The sequence below is a fragment of the Gymnoscopelus braueri genome (genome assembly GCF_963280865.1).
Source record: "Gymnoscopelus braueri genome assembly, chromosome: 9".
NCBI lineage: Eukaryota > Metazoa > Chordata > Actinopteri > Myctophiformes > Myctophidae > Gymnoscopelus > Gymnoscopelus braueri.
This window is the reverse complement of record NC_137610.1, coordinates 27,271,815-27,297,893: the sequence shown is the minus strand read 5'-3', so window position 1 is coordinate 27,297,893 and position 26,079 is coordinate 27,271,815. Positions and strand designations below refer to the sequence as shown.

At 42.5% G+C, this 26,079-nt stretch overlaps 1 protein-coding gene across 1 annotated transcript in view; it reads right to left on the bottom strand.

The window, feature by feature from the left end:
• Positions 1-24,507, bottom strand: part of LOC308092408 (PDZ domain-containing RING finger protein 4) — a 173,403-nt gene extending 148,896 nt beyond the window's left edge. Inside the window, exons 1-2 of the mRNA XM_080438277.1 lie at positions 23,927-24,507; positions 22,688-22,783 (exon numbers count right to left, since the gene is read on the bottom strand). Of these exons, the coding sequence (XP_080294403.1) occupies positions 22,688-22,783; positions 23,927-24,358 (528 nt within the window). The 5' untranslated portion in view covers positions 24,359-24,507. The remainder of the gene's footprint in view (positions 1-22,687; positions 22,784-23,926) is intronic.
• Positions 24,508-26,079: the final 1,572 nt, after the last annotated feature.

Here is a 26,079-nt window from a genome sequence, read left to right as displayed (position 1 = left end):
GCCACTTGTTATCAGCGCCCATTTGTGGCGATTAAAAGCCACCCGGGGGACCTGTGGTATCGGGGTATAAAGGGGGGGAGGCATCCTGAATGCCCTGCCCCCGCCCCACCCCACCGTATGGCATGAGTCCCGAGGACCGCTCCGGAGGGAGCCACCGCGATGCCAAGCGCTGCTCCCTCTCTGAATGCCTGATTTATCACCAGCCGTCCAACGGCTAATGTACCAGGCTTTCTGGTTTTCTCCTGGTGGGCCCATGTTGAGAGGGGGCTTTGCTTTATTACTATCCACACTGGCATCGACGACTGAGGCAGCCATCCTGTATTATTCATAAGATCACCCACATTTCTCCATCGGAACACGGGATGCATTATGCAGAGTGCAGATGCAAGGGTCTGATTTATGGGCCTTAGTTGTGTACAAACATACACATCGATAAGACGGGAAAGATACTTAAAGTTGGAGGATTTCAAAAATGCACAGGACAAAAAGTGATAGAGAGGGTGAACCAGGGGGAGGAAAATTATTTTGAGCACAGGAGCAAAATGATGAATCACCCTCTGCACGGCAAGCTTTCAGCCGCTGACTCAAGACAAAGAGAATGGCAAATTGCAGGACCGCTCCATAACACTGCACTGCATGAGAGTGAAAAATAAAGTCCTATCCTCTGTGCTGACATCCTCATCACCGCTGGCCTGTGTGTGGACTCTGCCCCGTGCAGCAGCAACACTGCACCACTATACGGATTAATCCATTTAGACCGGGAAGGAATCTGTGTAATTTTTAGATTTCTTTGGCTGAGAAAATAGCAGCTATACGAGCTTGTAGATCTGCTATTCTTTTGAAAAATCATGAAAATGTGTGCAAATCTTTGAATATGTATATTTCTAAAGCAAACATTTGAAAAATATGTTGTTCCAGGGACATCCAGAAGCAAAATTTTTAGTTACAAATGTTTGCTTTAAAAAAATATATTCAAAGATTTGCAAAGATTTTCAAGATTTTTCAAAAATAGCAGATCTACAAGCTCATAGCGTGGAAATCTTAAAATGACACAGATGCGTTCCCGGTCTTAATGTGTTAAACAACAGTGAGATTTATGAAAGGCAAATGTCTCCATTTATTTCAGCGTATATCAGACTCAAGGCAATTACACTCGCCTCCAAACAATACGGAGTAAAGCTAATGCCAGCAACAGGAGGCAAACTATTCACTTTGATTGGCCTTAGATCGGTAGCTGTCATTGATTTCTAGGCCCCGCTCCTTGGGGACTAGTTCATTTCTGTAGTTTGTGTAGAAAGGAAAGTTTCAGAGAGAACAGAGGCATTATGTTGAAAAAATATGTATATATTTTCAACATAATGCCTCTGTTCTCTCTGAAACTTTCCTTTACACAAATTTTGTATAGCACCATGGCTGCCGGCGCGCACACACAAAAGCACATACAGTACGCAATTATCATTATTTCTTTCTCATGCCCTCGCTCAGACATAATAGTACACTCCTAACACACACACACACACACACACACACACACACACACACACACACACACACACACACACACACACACACACACACACACACACACACACACACACACACACACACACACACACACACACACACACACACACACACACAAACACACACACACACACACACACACACACACACACACACACACTCGCTGTTGGGCAGAAACCTTGTATCTCCATATTTCATCTTTTGAAGTTTTGTTCAGTTTTTTCATAAATAAATAACCTATTTTTGAGCTTGTAGATCTGCTATGTTTGCAATTTAAAATAACTCTTGGAAGAGTTTTGAAGTGAGAACGTAGAAAATAGGGACACCAGGTGTAAAATTAAGTCTAGTATTCGGGTGGCACAGTGTCCCTGCTCATCACTACGGAGGTTGTGAATCCACCGTGGTGCAACCGGCTTTGTCTGGCGTCTATGCGAACACAATTGGCCCGTGTTCAGGGGGGGGGGGGGTTGATATTGGTCATTTCACGTACTCCTACGGCCTGGGGCGGCACGTGTCAGCGGGGAGTATTGGGCGGGTCCAAGTGTGTATTTTCCCAATATGCGCAGTGCTGTGTTTTAACAGATCTGAGACTAAAAGAACGACTAAAGTGTCATTCTACCGCTTTCCTGGCAACGACAAAGAGAAGAGGAAATCGTTATTGTATATATATCTATATATAAATATATATATATATATAAATACATATAAAAAAATAATATTATAATGTTAATAATAATAATAATAAATATAAATATATTAGCCTACTTTTTACTGTCTATGATATTAGCATTAAGACCCTCATTAACCCTCAATGGTTCATTTCTGAAAAAGGAGGTTAATGTAAAAAGATTTACGGGTTCCGACATGTTTGTTTACAATGAAGAGTGGACGGCGCTGGTGCCCTTTGGACCCGGACGTGACGTCGGACTACAAAATGACGTCAGACTTAAAAACCGAATAACTACATCCACACTTTTTGCCATTTCCTAAAAAGCAACAGTTTTCAACATACAAGGTTTCCGCCCGACAGCGACGATGTGCGCGTCTGTGAGCGTGCACAGACATCCACAGCTAAACACCTCAAATCACTCACATCGGTAATCTGTGAGTGTTTCAGTCTCTGATTGTCCAAGGCCATTGATTTCACCACACAGCAGCACTCAGCGGTCATTTGCGGTGATGAGCGAAGACAGTCGCTGCCAAATCAGCCCTGGCATTCATTATAGGAGGCTAAGCAGAGGAAACCAAGGAGCGAGAGTCTATTGAAACTCGATCAACGACCAGTACCACCTGACGGAGGAAACAATAGGCCAGGTTGTCTTCGGGCTTCTGATGGATGAACATAATTGGTGGTAGCATTACTTGCACGGAGCGGAAATCACCACTAAAAGAGAAGACGTTTAGACAGGAGAGATCTGTATTGTAAAAGAAATAAAGAATAAAACAATTACGTTGCTACTGTATGGAAGCCATGCGAGAAGGTCATATACTATCACTGGTAGACATATGGTAACATTTTACTGCACCAAATTGGAGAAATCTCACTTCAGAATCACCTGCATAACTCAACACATACATTTCTATGAACTTTGACCTTTCACCAAACAGGTTCCTCAGTTGGCCAGTTCGCCATTACCATGGAAATCACGTGAGAAGGTCATATTCTGTCACTGGTAAATGTATGGTAACATTTTACTGCGCCAAATTGGAGAAATCTCACTGCATTCCTGTGAAATCCTATCCTTCCTCTCCTTAGACGGGTTATTTTGGTGGATGCAAGCCAGCCAGCTCTCTTTGCATGTCATGTTTACACCCACTTTCTAAGTACTGTAGGCTATATACTGTAACATGAAAGCCGTGGCGTGCCGTTCCTCTCTTGAGTGCCATGCGATCCGCTTTTCCTCCAGCAGAATGTACCGGGCAGAACTAGAGAGCGCGGCTTAGATGAGTCATACGGAGAGATGAGACGAGAGATGGAGAAGAGGAAGTGCTGCGATTCCTTTGAAGTTGGAGGTTTTGAAGGGAAATGGAATACACATATTGTAGTCTTGAGGAGGTTTCATATATAGACATGAGAAAACACACACCAAAGGCATTATCAAATTAATTATGCAGCCATATTCGCTTCCTCCAAGGTGTTTCTACAAACACAAGGGGTCATTTTATATGCAGCCACTGGTACGAGTGCAGTGACTTTATAATGTTTTCTTGGACACACTAAAATAACATCTACAAAGGGAGCCAGGCAAACACACAGCTGCCAGATGTGAGGCTGCACCCAAAACAGCTGAGACAACTGAAATCCTTATGAACAAAGCTATGTCTATTTATCCTAATTTGTTAAATAACTCCGCCAACAACACCCTGCCAACAGCTATCTGGCAAAGAACATGGAAATGTGCGGACAGTGTGTGTTTTCTGCCATCTGCTGGTGAGCCACGGCAATTACACTTTCCTTGGGACGTTCAGCCTTTATTGGCACTGAAAGTGGAGTTTGGCATTTTCTCCAACATGCAATACCATTAAAGTTACAATTTGGAGGTGGAAAACTGGGCTCAAGTCAGTGCTTTGGAACAACCAACTCCACTAGGGTCAGGGTCTCTCTGTTTCTTTCCTTTTTGCTCATAATGTGCTCTGTGTGTGTGTGTGTGTGTGTGTGTGTGTGTGTGTGTGTGTGTGTGTGTGTGTGTGTGTGTGTGTGTGTGTGTGCGTGTGTGTGTGTGTGTGCGTGTGTGTGTGTGGACCCAATCAACCAAACAAATGGTACTTAATAAGAACCACATTATGCAGAGAGAACAGTGAGCAGTCAACGTGGGAAGGCTGCATGGAGGCCAGATGGAATCAGAAGGCTGAGATGGAATCAGAAGTAATGACAGATTGGCAGCGTTCGCAGCTGGCAGGGGGGACGGACATCAGGGCTATGACCTCAGCATGCTGACTCAACAGCACCGGCTGTGGTTCAGTAGAATTAGCTTGTTGGTGATGGAGGTTAGTGGTTACACACACGCACACGCACGCATGCACAAACTCGAATTCTTTTTACATGTTTCTGATGTGTGCACTATACGCACACACAGACATACTGTAGAGAGACACAAACAGAGAGACAGGACACAAACACAAACATGAACACACATGGAGTGTGTATGGTCTATTAAATCAAATCAAATCAAATAGCAGAGAGAGCAAAGTACCCTCCCAACCTTTTTGCCTCCATTTTGGGCATCCCAAGTTGTTGAAACCCTCTAACAACCAGTCTGTGGGTATGTCCTAGGCTACCAAATATAAAAACAAATAGTCTGACTCTGCACCTATAGCCCAGCTCTGAGATGTTATGTAGGAGTGCCGTGGTTGGTATTTAATGACCTTGGTCTTAAAGGCTTCCTCTAAGCTAGGGTCAAAGGTGCAGGCTATCACTAATACAGACACTTCTCCAACATCTGGTGTATTAGCTGTCAAAGATGTCTGGGTTATCACAGAGATGAAACATGGATGGTATGACACAGGAATGTTTGTACATTCTCACTGAGGATGCATGATATTTTGCGACACACACACACACACACACACACACACAGACAGACAGACAGACAGACAGACAGACAGACAGACAGACACACACAAATGAACATGCACTAAACGCACACACAGACATACTGTGTAGAGAGAGAGACACAAACGGTGAGTCAGGACACAAACACAAACACACATGGGGTGTGTATGGTCAAGTAAGAAAACAATGTGGTTTCAACACACACAAAAAACACAAAATGATTACTGTGCAGGTTAGAACAACTAGTCTATTCCCCTGTCTACGAAGGATAATTCATGGTCCTTTCCTTCTGTAAAACATGTTCATGTTTGTGAACGGTCAACCAACCAAACTGGCTGGTCTAGGGGGGCAGTCTCTCTCACTTCCACCGTTTCAAATTCCTTTAGTAAAACTCACAAATCTTGTTTCTCACATTGTTTGACCAGGAAGATCAGAACCAACTATATTGCATGATACAATACTGTGGCCAGGATAGAACTTGTCCAAAACTATTCTTTACTGCTTGCAATAAATGATACTGAGCTGTGGAGGATACATGGCCGTTCATGTTGAAATATTAACTAAAAATGTAAATGATCCACAATTGACAGATCACAAAATCTGGCTCTAATGTCAATCCCTTCATGTGGCCAGCCAGTGGCATCAGTCATCTTCTATGACGTCACTTGTATGACGTATACAAGACGCACAACTCCAAATTCGTTTCAGTCTGATCATAGCCCCATTGACTTCCATTAAAAAAGTAAAGTTAGCCTCCTTGCGAAGCCACGCCACAAAGAAAGACCGGTGAGGGGGCCACTAGTCAATGGAGCAAATTGTGGGTATCCAATGACTGTGCTAATAAACAAAGCACATATTAAAAGTCTATAAAAACAATCAGTGTTCCACCGATGTGTTGCAACATTACGATCAAAACACTCAACTCTATCTGTTGGACGACAACAGCCGACGCTAATGAATATTCATACTCCATTTCTCTGCGAGGCCATTTAGCTAATTAAAAACACATCCGTCAGATCACACTGTGTCGGCCACAGCGGCAAGGGGAGACAGACGGGCTGAATGGAAATATTCAGCTCTACTGTGTCTGGCTTTAATAAAAACATGCTGAGCCTGTCACACACTGCTTCCTAAGAGGTCACGCAACACAGCGCAGTCACCTCCCGTCACCGTGTGCTATTAGAAGAGGAAGCCAATTCATTTCCCCTGTGATGACGATTAGGCCTGGAGACCCGGCGTTGCTATCGTTTTTGGGATAATAGGATTAGTGGTGGAAAGTAAATTAAAGGGATAGTTCACCCCCAGAATGACTTTTTTTCTATCGATTACACACCCCATGCTGACTTGAATCCATGGAGATTTTTTTGTTTTTGTCGCATTCCTGAGCCAATAATTTGATGACCGGTGGCGGCTCCGGTGGAAAACTCAAAGTGTCAACTTTGGTCATCAAATTATTGGCTTAGGAATGAGACAAAAACAAAAAAATCGCCATGAATTCAAGGCTTCATGGGGTGTGTTATTGATAGAAAATAAGTACTTTTTTGGGTGAACTATCCCTTTAAGCGCATTTACTCAAGTGCTGTGCTTAATTACACCTTTGAAGTACTTTTACTTTACTTGAGTATTTACATTTCTTGATACGTTATACTTTTACTCCACTATATCTCAGAGAAAATATTGTACTTTTTACTCTACTACAATTATTATTACTAATTTGACTGGGCAGAGACCTACTCAGGGTCAGGTACTACTTAAGTCGGGAGCGATGTAAGTCAAAAGTCAATGCAAAACCCATTGTACCCGTTATCAGAGTTAGAGTACTAGCTGTACCCGTTGTTAGAGAATACAGTACCCGCGACCACCGGTCTACTCTGCAATGATGCAGGTCGGGAATGATGCAAGTTGGGATGCATGCCCCACCCGTTTATACAATACCTGTTGTACTTGTTGTACTTAGTGTCAGACTACCTGTTGCACACGTTCTTAGAGTACCCAGTGCTGTGCTCAGTCACTACCATACGAACAATCGGCTAAATATTGAGATACAGGGATCCCTGGTGTCGTCAAGCAATGCAATGCTGACACAGAAATTCGTGGTTTTTCGTTTCTCGGAAACCATTGCTCAGACTGCACTCCCACTCAGCACTGCACACCCCCCGGCCATCTGACTGGGACACACACGCCAAGTTTGAGGTCAATCGGTCAGACGGCGCCCGAGTTATGCACAGGACAGTCAGACACGCATACAGGCTTTTGTGCAGATTTTGTGAATTTATATTTTACAAACAAGTAATATAATTGTAAAAGGGGCCATTCTGTATAATTATTATTTATGCTTGGTATTGTAAGTATATTTTGATTGCCAATACTTTTGTACTTTTAATGGGAAAAAAATGGAATACTGGACTTTTACTACAAGTGTGGTATTGCTACTTCTATTAAATATATAAAAAAAAATCTGAGTACTTATTCAACCACTGAATAGGATTAGCCAAGTCTCGGAGCAGTAAATAACAGAGCAGATGAATATTCATGAACATGAAGCAGTGTCTCTGGAAGAGCTTTGCTTTTATGAGGTAGACTACAGGGCCTTTCAGGGCCTACGTTATGCTGCTGAGACAGTGTGTGCAGAAGGCATGTTGTGTTTTGTTTGCTGGTAGGGGGGTCAAATCAGGACCCGCCTGAGGAGAGATAGGAGATGAAATATAGAAATATGCAGATGAGAAAGAGCCTAGGACTCTCACTTTCTTTGTATCAGATTCCCGACTGTCAGCATCACTAAGGGATCCTGCCAGCTTTCAAATCTCCTCCCCATGCCATGCTGGATGAAACGCAAACTCTCATTATTATTTCTTTATAACTGTGCCAGGGCTAATTCAAAATGTGTGTGTTCATGTTTGTTTGTGTCCCTGTTTGTGTGTATTCACCAATGTGCCCTGCATGGCAGGACACATGCGGCAAATTTAACTCTTACGGATCCAATTTTTACACTTTGGCATTGTTCGTTTCTGCAAACCACCGATACATTGAAAGCTGATGTTTCTGAACGGGAAAAAAAGTACAAGCTCACAATGCATCGACGCGTTGTGAGCTGGTAGATCGGCTATTTTCACTATGGAAACTTTTCGCCTATCATTTATCATTCTTTAAGGCACACATACGGGTATTTCGGGGCTTGGCCGAATCCGCCATTCCTTCGCCGGATCAAACAACACAGCTTTCACCATTGGAATTGCATTACGTGTCTATTTTTGACATTTTTTTTAATATATTTTTTTACTTTTCACTTATAATGGCATGCCCAAAATAGGGAACGATTATTAATCGATTATTTTATACAATTATCTATTAGCGTTTTATAATTGATTCAATATTTAATGAAATTATCGATCATCGCTTTATCATCGATTAAATCGATCAGTTCCATTAACGGTCGAATCCCTACTAGGGTTCATGTGGTTAAATGAACACTCCGGATGTACACGCGCGTTTGAGAAACACAGAGCGCTCCACTGTTGTCTTCATCTCGACAGCCAGTGTTGGGCTCGGACATGAAACAGGAGAGACGACTCAAAGGGTGGATTTGTTTTTGATCCCTGGACTTGGCAGTCGTACACTGACGTGCCAACGGCTGCTAATACCACAGACGCACCTGGCATATTACACCCAGCTTATCCCTACTCCTCAACACCTCTCTAATGCACCACGCTGGTCCCTCAACATCCTGGAAAGCTGCCTCTCTCTCACCGAAAAGCAGCCCCTCCGTGTAATTAAGGCCTAATCCTCCTGTCTGCACACAGCAGAGGCAGCCATAATGCTAGCTGTACATGAATGGGCTGCACGTACGGCGCTTTGATGATGTCACACCTAGGGTGGCTAAATTCTGGTGTATATTCAAAGTTGGAAACTTTCCATGTGAATTAATAGCTAGGCTCATTGTGAGCTTGCAGATCAGCTTTTTTTTTTGTTTTGAGGATGATAGCAGGTGCCTCGGGACCACAAAGTCCCTTTCATCTAGAATTGCATTTTATGTTTGTTTTGCAGTAAAGATCTGTGAACTTAACGTGATACATTTCCGTAAATCTTCTGAATATTTACCACAATGTGATACATTTCCGTTTCTGAAGAATGTTTCCTCCTCTTTGCAAGTTGCAACTCTATAGTCACACCTAACGTAAGTAAGCCTTGCCGAGCCATGTGGCCCACAGGGCAGGAACCTATCTCTTGTTTCTGTAGCATGAGGCAGCTTGATGTACAAATACACCCCCCTGGACATGACGCTAGTATGTCGCAGGGACTTACCCCTATTCCAACCCTTGATGCTGAGTGCCAAGCCGGTAGGCAATGGGTCTCATTTTCATAGTCTTTGGTATGACCCGGCCCGGGGATCGAACCCTGACCTCCCAATCTCAGGGCGGACACTCTGACCACAAGGCCACTGAGCTGAGCTGACCTAACCAGTACAGTAGGTCAATTCAAAGTAGGTCAGAGTTTGTGGTGTCTTTGGATTTGTGTTGGGCAAAACCATGTAGTAGTGTCAAGAGTGGCACTTAAATGTCATTGTATGCACAGTACAAAGGCTTTCTATAGTACAGTGTGCGAGTAACTGAAAGCACACTAAATTTCAGAGATGATCTATTCGTGATTTAACTGTGAAAAGGGCCCAGTGCCGCTTACGATGTGTTCATCCCATGGAAAATTCAGTGTTGGCCACAATCCTGAATTCTCTGATGTAATACTTGTGCCTGGGAGGAGAGGAACAGTTGTTAGCATTCTATTGGCACCCGCGGTTCAACGTGGTAGGAGAGCATCACCACAGGGCACACACATCATCAGGTCTGCCCACATCTTAACCTGCTTGTACACTAATTACAAACAGCTAGATGAGAGAGTTGGCCACTTCTGTGTATCTCTGAGTGCACACGTGTGTGTAGATTATATAAGTGCATGTTTTGTGTACATCATATTGTGAAGTGAATGTGTGAGCGTGTGAGAGTGTGTGCGTGTGTGCAACGTGCATGCGGGTGCGCGCGTGTGTGTACACAGACACACTCTGGGCTTTCACTGCACTCTCCTTTGTAGCAGCTGTAGGTTGAGCCACATGTTTATCAAGCCAGAGAGAAATCAGAAGGCCTGTGAGAGTTCAAAAGCCGTCAGGTCAGTGAGTAACACGCCCCCCCCCAGAGATGGGAGGATGGGAACAGAGGGGGTGTCTGATTTTCGAGGCAACCACAGCTATTTAGCTGGTGAATCACATCAAAACAACAAAGCCATGTTCTTCAATGCAGGGGCAAAGACGAGAGCCTCTGGTTTGCACGAGAACCCTTGTGTGTGGCACAACCTTCCGTGCCACCAGTTGTGACCAGGGCTAACAGCAACAGCATATCATTTGTGCCAGCTGTGTGCAAGCGTGTGTGTACGTACATTTGATTATGTGTGCACACACACTGTGTGCAAGCGTGTGTGTACGTACATTTGATTATGTGTGCACACACACCGTGTGTGTGTGTGTGTGTGTGTGTGTGTGTGTGTGTGTGTGTGTGTGTGTGTGTGTGTGTGTGTGTGTGTGTGTGTGTGTGTGTGTGTGTGTGTGTGTGTGTGTGTGTGTGTGTGTGTGTGTGTGTGTGTGTGTGTGTGCGTGCGTGCGTGCTTGCGTGCGAGCGTGCACGGTTGTGAGAGTACAGTGTAATTGTGCATGTCTGGGTATTGCATTGTACAATGCAGTGCACACACACAGTAAATTCCAGGGTGTTAATTTAAGATTTAACTCTAAATGTGGCACTGATTGCTCCAGCGGCTTGCGAGGTAAGTCCTAGGCCTGTCACAATTATTATATAATCGTCTAATCGCAATTATTTGAGATAATCGCAATTATTTTTGCATAATCTTCATAATCATTTCCATGTTGAAAAACGTTCATACATTTTCAAATTAAAGTAGCAGCCAAGCTTACAACGCGTAAATATGTTAATAATTTCTTTGTATATTTAAGTTATTTGTCATATCTGCCCTGTGCAATTTCTTATTACGAAGCCTAAAAGGCAAACAAATTTTTAAATCGTGACAGACAGACCTAGTAAGTTCCGGACTCACAAACAGACTCACAGATCCACATCTAGACGGCTCGGGCTCCAAGGAGCCCACGCCGTAAAAATGGATCCTTACGGGTCTCAAGGCTTGTTGTTGTGCATCAGTGGTGTGTTTTACAGTGAGTTGTCTGAAACCACCACACCAGAACGTAAGCTGGAAAGTTCATCAGTCATCTCCTGGTTTATGGTTCTGAGACACAAGGCTGTTTTCCAGATGTTTGGAGCTCTGTGGCTTCAGGCTCTAACCATGAAGGTGTGAACAGAGCAGAGGGTCTCTGGTCTCTCCTCCTGGTTGACTGGGGTGATGAAGGGTTCTGATTTACAGTATGTTGTCATTCGCTTTCTCCCGGTGGAGAGAGGTCTTTGCAACGATGTCCGAACTACAATATCTATTATCCAATTTGGAGTGTTGTTTGCTTAAAATAACTACTGACTGACATTGTCGACCAGTGGGTGTCCTACCTGACACCAGGGTCTTCTCAATGGGAGCCCTATTGTACTAGGGCTGGACAATTAAATGTAAATATATCAAAACTGATATTTAGAACCAATAACCCACAGTTTGCTCATGTAGGTTAATAGAATAATCGAGAAGCATGTTTTGAGCTTGCAGATCTGATATTTTCACTATATTGAGAAAAGAAAATTGTTCATTCATCTTAATCGAGTTTGAAATAATCGTGATATTGATTTGAAGTCAGCCCTATGCATACTATAATATACAGACTGGTCAAAATGGCATTTTATTCACTCTGCTTGAAGCTGCAAGAGTGCTTCCGATGCTCCACCCGAGAGCAGGGTGTTGGTGATGCTGGGATACATGGAAGTGCATGCTGTGCCGTGCAACTCCAAATGATGCCAGACATAACTTAACACAGATGATCTCTCTCCCCCCCCCACACACACACACACACACACACACACACACACACACACACACACACACACACACACACACACACACACACACACACACACACACACACACACACACACACACACACACACACACACACACACACACACACACACACACACACACACACACACACACACACACACACAGGCTGTGCCAGTGAGAAAAATAATTATTCGTAATTTTCACTGATATGAGTCACTGAACAAGTGGTCAAAAATATTTTCTCTCCAACTTCTCTAAGAGCATTTGACAAACTGTCAAAAAAATGGATTTCAAATAACATGCTATTGCCTCGGTTTGCCAATTTAAAGTAATACACGTTCCACGTTGTTGTTTAGAAGGCCATCTGGTACACCTTTACTTCTGAGGAAAGAAACGCTGCCTCTTGTAATTTGCAAAATGCAGAGTAACATTACAGGATAACAAACATACATCATATAGCCAAACACAAGGCACTCTATATAATTCAGTAGAGCGGTGATCCCTTGATCTAGAAGGAAGCATCATATTACTTTGTTTGTTTATAAAGTGCTACTTGCTAAACTCCCTTTGTATTCTGTCCATCATAATCTCAAATCACTGTACCAGATTACAGGATTGTGTTACGTTGGAGATTCCTCCAAACAGAACTAAAGCCGGATAGGATAATAGTGGCTTCAGACAGTAGTGGAAAAAGTACTCGCATTTTTTACTTAAGTAAAAGTATCAATACTGCAATGTAGAAATACTCTGAATTCAAAATTAGTAAAAGTACAAAAGTATTGGCATCAAAATGTACTTAAAGTATCAACAGTAAAAATACTCGTAATGCAGAATGTCCCATTTAATTAAAAAAATATTTTGAAATAGCAGATCTACGATGCGACGCATTGTGAGCTTGTAGATCGGCTATTTTCAAATGTACTGTATATAGGGCTGAAGTGGTTACTGTATGTTTTGTAATAATAATCAAAATCTACAAAGTAACTAGTAACTAAAGTTTTCAAATAATTGTAGTGGAGTAAAAGTACAATATTTGCCTCTGAGATATAGTGGAGTAGAAGTACAGAAAATTGGAAATACTCCAGCAAAGTAAAAATATCTCAAAACTGTACTTAAGTACAGTACTTGAGTAAATGTACTTACTGTAGTTACTTTACACCACTAGTTTCAGCGTGTGTGCTCCATCTGTATGGAACAACAAATGTCAGGACAGTTTGAAGCTGGATTGCTTTGATGCTTTTCAGAATTCAGTGGTGCGTTTGACGCTGGAAGAAACCAAATGCACCTGCCTGGAGCGCAAATTGTCATGTTGTCACTAAAGTGAAATTGATGTATTTTCCTGGGTTATGAATAGTGTATAATGTCAGTGTGTAATTCATGTTCTGGGAAATTGTTTTGCTGGAGATGTTCCATTTTGTATGCAGGGTTTCACTGCAAAAGAGACCTACAGTAGGTCTCAATGGACGTCACTGAAATAACGGTTTCAATCAGATAATCAATATAGTCATCATACTGCATTGTTCACTTTAATTATCTGTCATTACTGCAGCCACTTTATTTTCCTGCACTTTTTATATAGCTATATACAACATAGATTGCACAAATACAGTGTTCTCTAACTGATTATTATTATAATAATATATTTATATCCGTCTCTCTCCACACTGTTGAGGTAAGCTCAGCATAAAATAAATTCACTACCTGCTATGTTGCTACAGGTACCTGCTGTATAGTTTGCACGTGACAAAAAAACACCTTGAACATTGAACTACGTACAACCAGTTCTCTCTTCCAATTAGGCGTTTTCAATCAATACATCTAATGACTAATTTCATCAAAGTGCATTTAATCTCTATATTGTACGGGAGGAAACATCACTTAGGAAACTTCAAGAGCATATTATTTAGGCCAGTGGTTCTCAAAGTGGGGTCCGGGGACCACCAGGGGTAACTTGGGGGAGTTCCAGGGGGTCCCCAGCAAAAATAAATTAACATGAGGGTCCTTGGCAAAACCTTCTAAGATGGGGGTCCACGGCCAAATACATATCAACGTGGGGGTCCTTGACCTGAAAAGGTTTGAGAACCACTAATTTTAGGCAGCGATCAGATAGCGGTTTCTTCTAGTTCAAGTTCAGGTCAACAGCTCAGCTACTGTACATGATTTATAACTCCAAGCGTCCACAGGCCAAGTAAACCAACATCATCAACATCAGCATTCTAAAAAGGGCCTTTCAGCAGTTAAGAGGCAAATTTACCCAGAGTGCTCCTCTTTACGAGCGGGTGGTCTTCAGTGGAATGGCTTCCTGTTTCACACCTTCTGCCTAAAACAACAGAACTGGACTGGTAGAGTCAACACACAGCCGCCTGCGCACGCTCACTTGCACATTACAGTACAGTACAGTACACACATGCACAACACACACACACACACACACACACACACACACACACACACACGGACACACAAAACCCATGACAGCCGCCAGCCAAGCCACAACTCACTTGGGCATACAACCCTTCAAAGTTCTCATTGGTTTGGTCGACCGACCACCCCTGGAATTCAGAATACACTAATTTCGATATCTGCTTTAACCACATGAACTCTGGCTTCCCTATTTTGGGCACGTCATTAAAAGGTAAAAAAAGAAAAGAAAACCTAATCGCAAAAATAGCAGATCTACAAGCTCACTTGTGAGCAAGTGTAGATCGGCAATGTTTGTTATTCGACGCACGGCAAAGTATAGGGCTTAAGTGGTTAACTAGTAGAAGGCCTTGTGATTTGGAATAACATCTCGTTCGCCAAACCGACACCCAGGAAAACACCGCAAATTCCTGAAACTAATGAATTCATGTAAGCATGCATTAACATTGCATGATGAGGGATTTGGAGTAAACTAGACATTTTAAATGGTTAATAATTAAAAAAATGCTCCCAGCGACGGTGGTGGAGGGGTTAAGACCCCATGTATGAGCCAGAATGTACTTTATCACTAATAAATGTTAAATATCAAATCCCACCAGAGGCGATTATTCATTATCTGACTGCAAACTGTGTAAGGTCAGTTCAGATGCTACAGCTTATGAATACAGTATGAATGCCTGCCTCTGTATGGTTGGATTAATTTGATATAAATTGATTTACTTTAGCATTCGTTTATACATAGAGGAAATTAATCATATGAACCCTAGCATCCCTAATCAGGGTGAAAATAGCAGATGATCTACAAGCTCGCGTGTGCATGAAGATCTATTCTATTTTCGGTGAAGAGATTTGTCGTAGAGGGGAAAAAAGGAGGGGGCCAAGTATAGACCCCTGGACGACCCCGGTCAATTATAGGGTTTAAGTGGTTTCAAAGCATTAGTGAACTTTGGTAGAAATTAGGTTGTATAGCTGCCTGAGCATGATACAGTATAAGTGCCACAAAAATGCGTTAAATCTTTTTCTGTTGCTTCGGTGCTGAAACCGAAAAGTGAGAAACCGGCAGTAGCAATTACATTCTCTCGAAACAGATCTCAAATCTGCAATATTTACACTTCATACAATATTTACACGACCAGGTAGCTACAGAACCCAAGGTTCTAACAAAGTTTAACATCGCTTTAATCAAAGTGAGTGAAGAAGTAGGAAATGGCAAGCAGGGCTGTCCCTCACACGGACAGATGACTTGGGTCAACATTCACATTTCACAACATGCACAACTGACATCGTCAACAGAGCAGAACAGGTACAGAAGATACCTCTAGGGGGTTAAACAACACAGAACATAGGATCTCTACATTTTACACACAAACTCTCCCACGGACAAGGAAGGACCCCTGTACTCAATTTTGGAGGGAAGGCACTCTCACATTTATAATCGACAGCAACATGAAGATGATTGGTGGAAACACAACCAAACTGATGACTTGTGCATCGACATGCTATATTTTCTTTATCAGCACTGGTTTTATGCTGACGGCAATCTCGAGGGAATTGGAACACAAAGACAGGACAATCCTCTGTCTATATGAACAGTCTCAGCAGTGTTATCAATAAAGAAGACAGTGAACTACTGTGTGTCTGATAGCTGTGCCTCTCTGCTGCAACACACACACACACACACACACACACACACACGCACACACACACAAAAAGGTGACGATTTTTCAATATCTCGCCAGCAGCTAAATTGGATTTTTGTTGTTTTGTTTTCCTCAACATTCAGCAGCCAAGCTCAGCCTGGGAGTGGTATTCTGTTGTTTATCAGCAGATCATATCTTCTTCTGTTTGGGGACTTGGCAAGAAAACAAAACAAAACAAAAAAACGAATCAAATCAGGTGACATGAAAGTGGGGGTCATAAATCTCTCTTCTCTCTTGTCACAGAGCAATCTGTACTTGTCATCTTGTGTTACAGGTCCCAACAAAATAGCCTGCTTTCCCTCGCTCCTGTCGCACAAGATTGGATGTTGATGACACTCGAGTCCTGTAGGCTCACCACCACTCTCCGTTCCATAACTTTGCACCGCCCCAACCACCCCACTACCCCTGTCATCCATTAAGCAACGAGGAGCAGTCACGGCTACTGTACTCCCACTCTCAGACAGGTGAAAAGGCCCGATTGTTTCTGTCAATGGTCCTCCTCTGGAGAAGCATTAGCGAGGCAGACAGTCTGGTCTCTGTAATGTATGAAGACATTTAAACGAAGCATTACTTTTTGTTACGGTGGTGAAAATCCATCAGACATTTTCAACAGCTCCGGGAATAGTATGTTGAAAGGAACTGCCCATTATCAGGTTATGCAAGTGTATTTCTGGGGGAGAATGTGCTTCAGTCTTCAGACTTTTTCAGCTGACTCCGAGCTAAAGCGTGGGGCTCTTGGCTCCTCAGAATAGGAGTGGGACTGTTTTAGGTTTCACTATGGTTTAATCTGTGTGTTCATCTGGTTTCAACCAAACACACTGAGGCAGATTTACGTGGGCAAACGTTGAGGATATTGTGTTTTGCAGCAGCGCCCATTTTGGTAGCTGTAAATGCGTGAAAAGAAAACAAAAAAGAAACTTGCCGTGCCACCATTCTTCTTCTTCAACGTAGCAGAAGTGACTGACTGACTCACTGATCAACTGTATTCATTGTGAGACCATGAGGAAAACAGCTGGATGATGGAAAACATGGCATGAGTCATGTATTAAGAAACCACTGCAGCCTAGAGTACAGTAAAACTCTCTCTCTCCCTCTCTCACACACACAGACACACCTTGAACCTGTGCAGCATGAGAGCTGTTTCTCGAAAAAGGTGGACTTCACAACAGCTCTGTTTGTGCAATTCAAAAAGAGACTTAAGTCGAATTTTAAACAACACATTAAACAAGCTCACAGCGCAGACATAAATCTAAAGCTTTAATCATGTTTAAAGGCAAGGTATAGCCGCTCCACAGTCCATTTCACTAAACAAGTCAGCACACCAATTAGTTTTGTTTTCCCAAAGCTTACAAAGGTAATGCATTACATAGTGGGAAGGCCATAACTGCCTTTAAATGTCAGCCACACAATCCCCTTAATCAGGCACTCCATCCCCCTGTATTGTCCTGGCAGACAGAAAGATTACCACTTCTCTGACAAAGTGGATTTCAGCTACACCACTAGAACTCTGTTTGATGAACAACTGCACTGCAGCTCTCCAGTATTGGCAAATCCATTAAGGAAATAAAATGAAAAAAGAAGAGAGAGAAAACTATTAAGGACACGTTAAGAGTGTTTTTTTGTTGTTGTTGTTTTTTTACCTGGAGATGAGGTCTGAAAATAGATGCTGTGTCACTGCCCAACACCGGCAAAATACCCCTGAACCCGTTAATGAATCAAACAAGCATCTATCGCACTCACAGCATGCTCTTGGCAATTAAACATATGTATTCAATGTGACCATTAGGATGATTAAAGTCATCCAAACTGACCTCTGGCCCCAGCCTGCCTGGGCAAAAAAAGAGATCAATTACACAACTTTTGCTTCTTGGGCTCAGGGATAGAAAAGCTATTATTGTTTGGCATTAAAAGCCGCAAGGGAGCTTTTAATAACGATTCTCTAGGTCGTCTAGGACAACAATAGCTCAATAGCAGTTAGATACAGACTGAATCAACTTAACTCCATCAATTACTCATCGACATGCAGACCGTGCGCTGCAATTCAATGACATTTGCATAATAGTCTTTTGAGTAAGGGATTGTTCACAACCCTGTGCAAAGAAAAAGCCAGTGATTACACTTTTGTGAAGAAAACATGTTGACACCAATCAGGCTATTGCAACTTTTGTCTCTTGTATTGTCCTGGAATTGCATGTATAGCATGAACAAAGACAGGACACAAAGGGGGGCTCCATATATCCCGTCCTTATGCCTCCCAATACACAGGGCGTGTGGTTATATTTATTCCCTTTAATTACATGGGGTCGTGTCGGTAGATGAGCGGGTAGTACTGTGTACACTGACCACATAATCGCAACATCAGTTCAGGAGGAGGGACACTTGTCTTGTATGTCCTTCCTCTTTCTGACCTAGAACAAACATGGGAAAGTTCTCATTCTACTGCTCTGCCACCAAAATGTGGAATTCCCTGACACCATCCATTAAAGGATCTGTATCACTGGTTTCTTTCAAAATTGGCCTGAAAAAAAACATCGGGAGACCACAAGGGGAGGTAAATGTAAATTCCTAATCGAAAGGAGGTGTCATTCACTGCCTCCGTTTTTCCTTTGAACATAATAGCGTTTGTATTGTTGATGACATGTATTATTGTGTCATTTTGTTATGCTACGTTGATGAATTGAATAATGCTATCCTTTAGGGATAGTTCACCCAAGAAATTACTTTTTGTCTCCGCCAGGCCGAAAGGCATGGCGAGAGAGTATGTTTTCCACCCCGTCCGTCCGTCCGTCCTTGTGTCTCTGGCACCGTTGTCTTGATCGCAGCGAAACTGTGCACACACACTCCCTGGATGCCAATTCAGAACCTTTGCCCCAAATTCTTCTCATGGGCCTTTTATAGCGCCACCAGGAGGCCGATTTGTGCAAAACACATTTTTTGACAGGACGCCTACAGATTTTGTCCAAAAGTCACGCAAATCGGTACACAGTATCTCTATAGTCATTAAACGAAACGGGTCTTTCAGATTTATCATATTCCATCCTGATTGGCTAAAAATGTCTTCCAAAGTTTGCAGAAGTGCTCCGTTTTGAACAAAATGCCTCAAATCATGAACACAGCATGCAATTTCCGTGAAATTTTGCACGCATAGTCCCATTAGGCCGAGGAAGAACTACCATTTGAATTTTGTCAAATCAGCCTCATGGTGGCGCTATAACAGGCCGATTCGTGTTTTTACCTATAACTGCACCGATCTGTGTAAAACTTTGTATGCACACTCCCTAGAGGTCAAGGAAAAACCTTTGCCCTGCATTTTTCACATCTGCCTTTTATAGCGCTACCAGGAGGCCGACTTATGTAAAACACATTATTTTATACTATTCCTTCCAATTTTATCCAAATTTCACGCAAATTGGTACACATGATCTCTATAGTCATGTGATCACGACAAATGTGTTTGATTTTTCATATTCCATACTGATTGGCTAAGATTGACATCTAAAGTTTGCATTATTGGCTTGTTTTGAACAACATTCCGCAAATCATGAACGCAGCGTCCAATTGCGCTCAAACTTTGCACGCACATTCACACTATGTTGAGGAACAAATGCCACCCTTTTAACATTGGCCTGTTATAGCGCCACCAACAGGTCTAATTTAGCTAAACAAATGTTTTTAACAAAATGCCTCAAATCATGAATGCAGTCAGTGTCCGATTGTCGTGCAAGGCCTAAGAAGAAATGGCACCCTTTTCACGTTGGCCTATTATAGCGCCACCAGGAGGCCACAAAAGCCTACCTGACCTGGCGGAGACCTGTGCTCCGAGGAGCACTTTTTCTAGTTTTCTATCAATTAGTCACCCCATGGAGACTTGAATTCATGAATATTTTTTTGTGTCTCCTACCGAAACCAGTGCCGGACATCATTTTGGGGGTGAACTATCCCTTTAATGTCTTACTGTACCAGCACATGCCGTTTACATTTATGACTAATTCAATCAATCAATCAAACCTCAGTTTGCTGTCTGTCTGCTAACAACCCTGCCCCGAAAAGCCATGCATAGAGTCATGGTCTACTACTGTTAGGATGCAGTGATATTCAGGGTCGAAACGCGATAAGGCATGTTTAACCCCTGAGTTTCCCAAGGGAAGACAACACCCAGAGAAAACATCCAGAGGAGCCATTGAAGACATTTCGAAGAAATGACACAAGATCTGCTGTGACCCAAAGACGAGGTCAAAGACCGCTCTTTAGATGCACCTTTCACCTCCGCACTCTGGACAAAAACCAGGAGGTCTAAAGGCTGTTTTATGCATGTATATATATTATGTTGACGACAAAAATAAGAGTCCGCTATTAGTGTCGGTTAACACTGTTGTTGACAGATGCTTGTTTTACAAATAAAACAGCCATTAGTGTGCATGGTCATTCCTCCAATCTCCTTTGTCTTAGTTCTAGTCCATCGTCACATCACAAGTTTTGTGAGAATTATTTTTAGCAGTTTCAAGAAAAGAGTCATAATGGTAACTAACAGAGAAATAAGCAAAGGAAGCAAAGTTATATAATAAGACACAGTGTCAGAGAATATACAGTGTCAACATCCAGAATATGCACCTTGTGCATGCAAGTAGAGACAACATTTGCAGCTGCTACAAATAGCAGCAGATACAGAAACACAGTCTCTTGTGCAGGTGGGAGACATCATATGGCAGCGGATATCGAACATGTTAAGTACAGAGCAGCTGCAGCTGCAGCAGCAGTGTATTCATAGTCATGTACAGAAATGTGAGAGTTGTTTCTGCTAAGTGTGTGTGGGCCTCATACCCATGTGGCTGGAGGTACATTTTGTGATGTTAATTGGTGTCATACATGACTTAAAGCACTTGCATGGCTTTGTTGAGGTAATGATCTTATTCATACAGCCAGAGTACATTATTTGATTTAGCGGATAATGGCATAATAAACTGTGGGTTGATAATTGTTATCTATAAACACTTTTGGTCATCATAGGTGAAAACCTTGCAAAGTTTCAACATAAAAGCTAAAATAGCACCTATACAAGCTCACACTTGTCTTGTAGATGGGCTATTTGCCTGTCTGCCTCTGTCTGTCTGGCTATTTTAGCTATTTGTCATATGACAAAGTATATGGCTTAAGTGGTTAATGGTGTTGAACAAGTCCCTGTGGTGATGAAATAGGCTAAAGTTTACGTATGAATACTGCACAGACGCACCTGCACGTGCTGTGCACACACACACACACACGCACGCACGCACGCACGCACGCACACACACACACACACACACACACACACACACACACACACACACACACACACACACACACACACACACACACACACACACACACACACACACACACACACACACACACACACACACACACACACACACACACACACACACACACACACACACACACACACACACACACACAGAATGCTCCAGGCTAAATGACAAACAACGGGGTGTGAGGTGAGATTACCTTCTGTAAGCTTTCTTTAGTCTGGGATTTGCTACCACTCAATAGTGTACACTGTGCATCCAATCCCAAAGTCAACATTTGCTCAAAAGGTAGTCTGGTAGCCGGGTTACACCACAGCAATGCTAAATCCCTAAGAACCTGCTGTGCTCGGAAGGTGCTTTGCCCAGTCTAAGTATTAGCAGTCCATATATATAAACATCAGTCTAAATACCATTAGATTCTCACTGAGCTCATGCTGGGGGAAAAAAGTACATACTGTAAGAAGCTCTGGATGAAATAATTCACAAATAGCATTGGAATTCTAGGGAAATGTCACAATAAGTAGCCCCAAATGCCAGTGTCATTGGGTAAGACACATCTTTTTCAAGGGCTGGAAGATACAGTGGAGTGACTTGAACTAATTCTGGGTCCTTCTAAGATATGAACTCACTAATTACACCAACTGTGAAATCTGCATTGGCATTGAGAGCCCTGGGGTCTTTTGGGTCAATGCACAGGTCAGACACTTCAATCAATGGCCTGTACAGAAGGGGTCTTCAACTTTTTTCTGGTCAAGGACCCCTTAGCAGAGAGAGAGATGAAGCAGGGACCCCCACTACATAATGTATAAAACTGTATTGCAGAGTAAACCTTTTCATAGATTTCATAGATAGCTTCGTAGACTTGTTTGACGTGCATTATCTTTTCTATTAATGTTGGCTTCATGTTAATGTGTGTTTTCAGACAGTTAACCTTTTAAACTCTCAATATTTAGTCAACTTGACCGTTGGCTCTGTACTTGGTCTGCTCTTTTTCCCTCTACACCAACTCTCCGAAAATAGCCGATCTACAAGCTCACAACGCCTCCCGGCGCGAGGCGCTGTGAGCTTGTAGATCTGGTATTTTCGGCTAATGTTCCCCATCACACAAAGATTTGCCGGACCCCCTGTGGCAACTCTGAGGACCCTCAAGGGGTCCCGGACCCCTGTTCTGTAAAGTATGTCTGTATTTCTCTTACCTCAGGTGTTTTGTTTCGTTGCTTGGGTTCTTGCTCTGCACAAGTTGCTGTCTTTGATGCATTGCTCTGCCCCTCTTCAGTTTTTCTTAAATCACCCTTAATCAACGGGAAAACAAAAAAACAACAGTTGTCTTAATTAGACGTCATATATTATTATATCATATATTATTATACTATATTCAATATAACTTTAATCCCCGACTCATATAGGTCAACAACAGCAAAGAAAAGGAAAAACAACAGACTACACAACACAACGACACACAATACAGAAATGTATTAAAATACTGTACTGACATCTGTTCCAATGATTCGAACAACAAGAGGAATATACCTTGTGTCAGATTGTGTAGGTGTAGATCAGTTAAAGCCATTATGATAACATATTTTGAATCAATTAGAGCCGACATACATTGTGTAGCCTACATGAAATTCCTCACCACAACATGAAAGGTGGGAACATACCCGTCTAGTCACAGACTTGCACTTGTAATTGGGAGCTTTAGAGCAAGATTCTGAATGATTCATTAAATGGCACCTAAGCTTTTTAATTGTTGCTTCTTCTTTTTAATTGTTGCTTTTCTGCATTTTAGCCTATTATTTCGACTGGTACCGACGGCACTGTCAACCCAGCTTTAATCTCATACAGCTAATTATTGTTTATAATAAGATTCAAGATTCAAGACATTCATTGGCACATCAATTCTTAGGTTGGGGGTGCTCCATAACTCATAATAAAAGAAATAAATAAGACATAGCCTACATGACAAAAGTTGTTGTTAAACAAGTGAAATTCAACATTACTCCCAGATGGTACAGGATAGGTGGGCACTGCACTAGGGCTATTTTGTCCAAAATGTAAAAAAAAAAATGGAAAATTGGAAAATTGGAAAATGGAAAAAGTAAAGTATAGTATACATGATTAGAACACGCTTAAACATTCAACAATTAAGGTCTAACATTTCTACAATTACTACAAATTGCTATATAAAACCTGTATCCAGTCATTTTGGGGGCATAAAAAAGAAGTTGAAGGATAATATTAATCTGATAATGATGTACTGTACTGTACTGTGCATGTTCACATCATGTATAGCCAACTTAACATTACTTGAGATCATTTTTTAAAAATATTAAAAAATTTAACATTTTGGACAAAATAGCCAATTTTACATCCAGGTGCCCAGATGTCCCTATAGTGCCCTCCTATCCTGTATCCATCTCATCCCTCTCTCTCACCTTGTAGTACCCCGTAACTTGCTCTGCGATGCTGCTGATGTTCAGCATGTACTGGTGCAGCTTCTGCTGGTACTTGAGGGCAGAGAGTTGACCTTCGCTCTGCAGAGCTGACACCTGGGCGACCAGCGCCTGCTCTCTCCTGCCCCACCTGAGCCTCGCCATCCGGGCGTCATGCTCCACGGCCAGGCTCCGCTCTTCCAGCGCGTCGGTCAGCAACCGGAGAGCATCCACACAACTGTGCTGCAGCTTTCCTTCGTCCCGGCGGGGCAGCAGAAGTCCGCAGCCTTTTTGACAAATAATGCCCACCGTGGGCATTTTCTCTGTGCCCACCACGTCTCGCGTGTCCATCTCTTCTGCAGGGTTCAAAACTTGGCACACATGAGTCTCCTCCTGGTCCCCGCAACAACAAGGATCCGGGCAATCAGCGCACATGTTTGTTTTGTTTGGCGAGTCGCTCTCTGCCAACTTCTGATAGTAACAACAACAACAATAACTTGAGGCAAAGTTATTTTTTAAGTCCGATATCAGGTGTAAATAAATACTGTCTGTTGGGAACGCGACACTGTAGGTCTGTCTGCACAGCCCAGGTTGCCCCGTGGACCTCACACACCAAATGAATGATGTTTCACCAGGGAGCGCTGGGCTGGCCAGCAGCAAACTTCTCTCTACTACTTAGTTCACTTCACTCCTGCTGCGTTTCTTCAGGGAGTAGCCTACGGACTACTATACACACCTATGTGAACAGGGTTGGATTATTATCACCCGTACACTTGCATAATGATGTGTCATATTTTATACGTTTACATCGACGACATATGAAACCGAATAAGCTGCTAATTTGTATAAAATAAATTGGGTTGTAGTTTGCCGTATACTCGGTGATGTTCCTTAATCACCAGTAGAGGTCGCCTGTGTCCTCACTTATTGACAGTAGCAAACAAACCTGGGAGCTGTAACACATTTGATTTACCTTGCAAATCAGCCTACAGTTCCATCACACCTCACATGCACGAATGCATTTAAAATATATTTTCTTCAAATCTCTCTCTCGTGTACAATACTCTCGTTGATTCATTCCTCACAACTGATCTGTAGCCTATATGTGGGCCAGGCCAGCGCGTAACTTCTCCAGTGATGAAAAATCTGAGCAAGTGGTCTTTGGGGAACTGTCCTTCAATGGATCGCTGTAGCTAAGCTCTGTAATACAATACCTTCACGGAGACTTTGGTTTAGTAAGCCTCCCTCCATGCTGGTCTTACCGCCTGACAGCATGAAGTACTGCAGGCACCTCAAGAGACAGCATCACATTTCAGGGCTCTAAGTCAGTTAGTCTGACTCCCCTGTGGTTTACATTGAGTTACATCACTCCGAACTGTGTTGTGTGTTGTCTGAGCTGTCAAAAGAGTGGGCCAGGTGCAGATTTACTAAGAAAATACCATGATCTTAGCTTGTACATACGTCCCACCTGTCTGTGAAAACATATGGCCACAGAGATTATAGGAAAGGTTATTCTTGCTGAACCTGTGCAAAAAATGAAACTGTGACTTAATAACTTACATAGCCTAATGTATGTTAGGTTACAGTTAATCAGCTAATGAATACATCAACCAAATAGGCTATAGTATAGGCCTGCAAGTAAAATCTAGGTCATTTCATGTCAAATGTGTCTCACAGCCTATATGCTAAGTGTCCTCCTCCTGACTTGAACACTCAAAACTACTGTAAACTCGGCAGCTGGCTGGGAAATCAGTAGGATAGGATCAGTAGTATCAATGTTACAGAGTCACCTCGAACCCGGGTCTATGACAAAGGCCATATGCTATGGCTCTCCCTTGTTTCTCCCTTGTTTCCCCTCGATTTGTTCCCTATATGTGACTTCATTTCAGCTAACAACCAATCAGCCCTTTGATCAAAATGCAGCTCTGTTATCTGAATCTAAATTTGATTGAGTTATCTGACTAAAATCTCACTGACGTGGGACATGTATCGATCTCCTTGTGGTCTGCGGGGCACAAGATAGGAGGCACAACTATTGTTTCGGGGTAAAAAAAAAGAAACCCTGGATATTGAGAGCACCGTTCTTATCTGTAGCTGGAGGACAGATTAAAGAGAGAGAGGCTTTTCCTCGTGGGCTGGAGATGGGTGAGATTAAG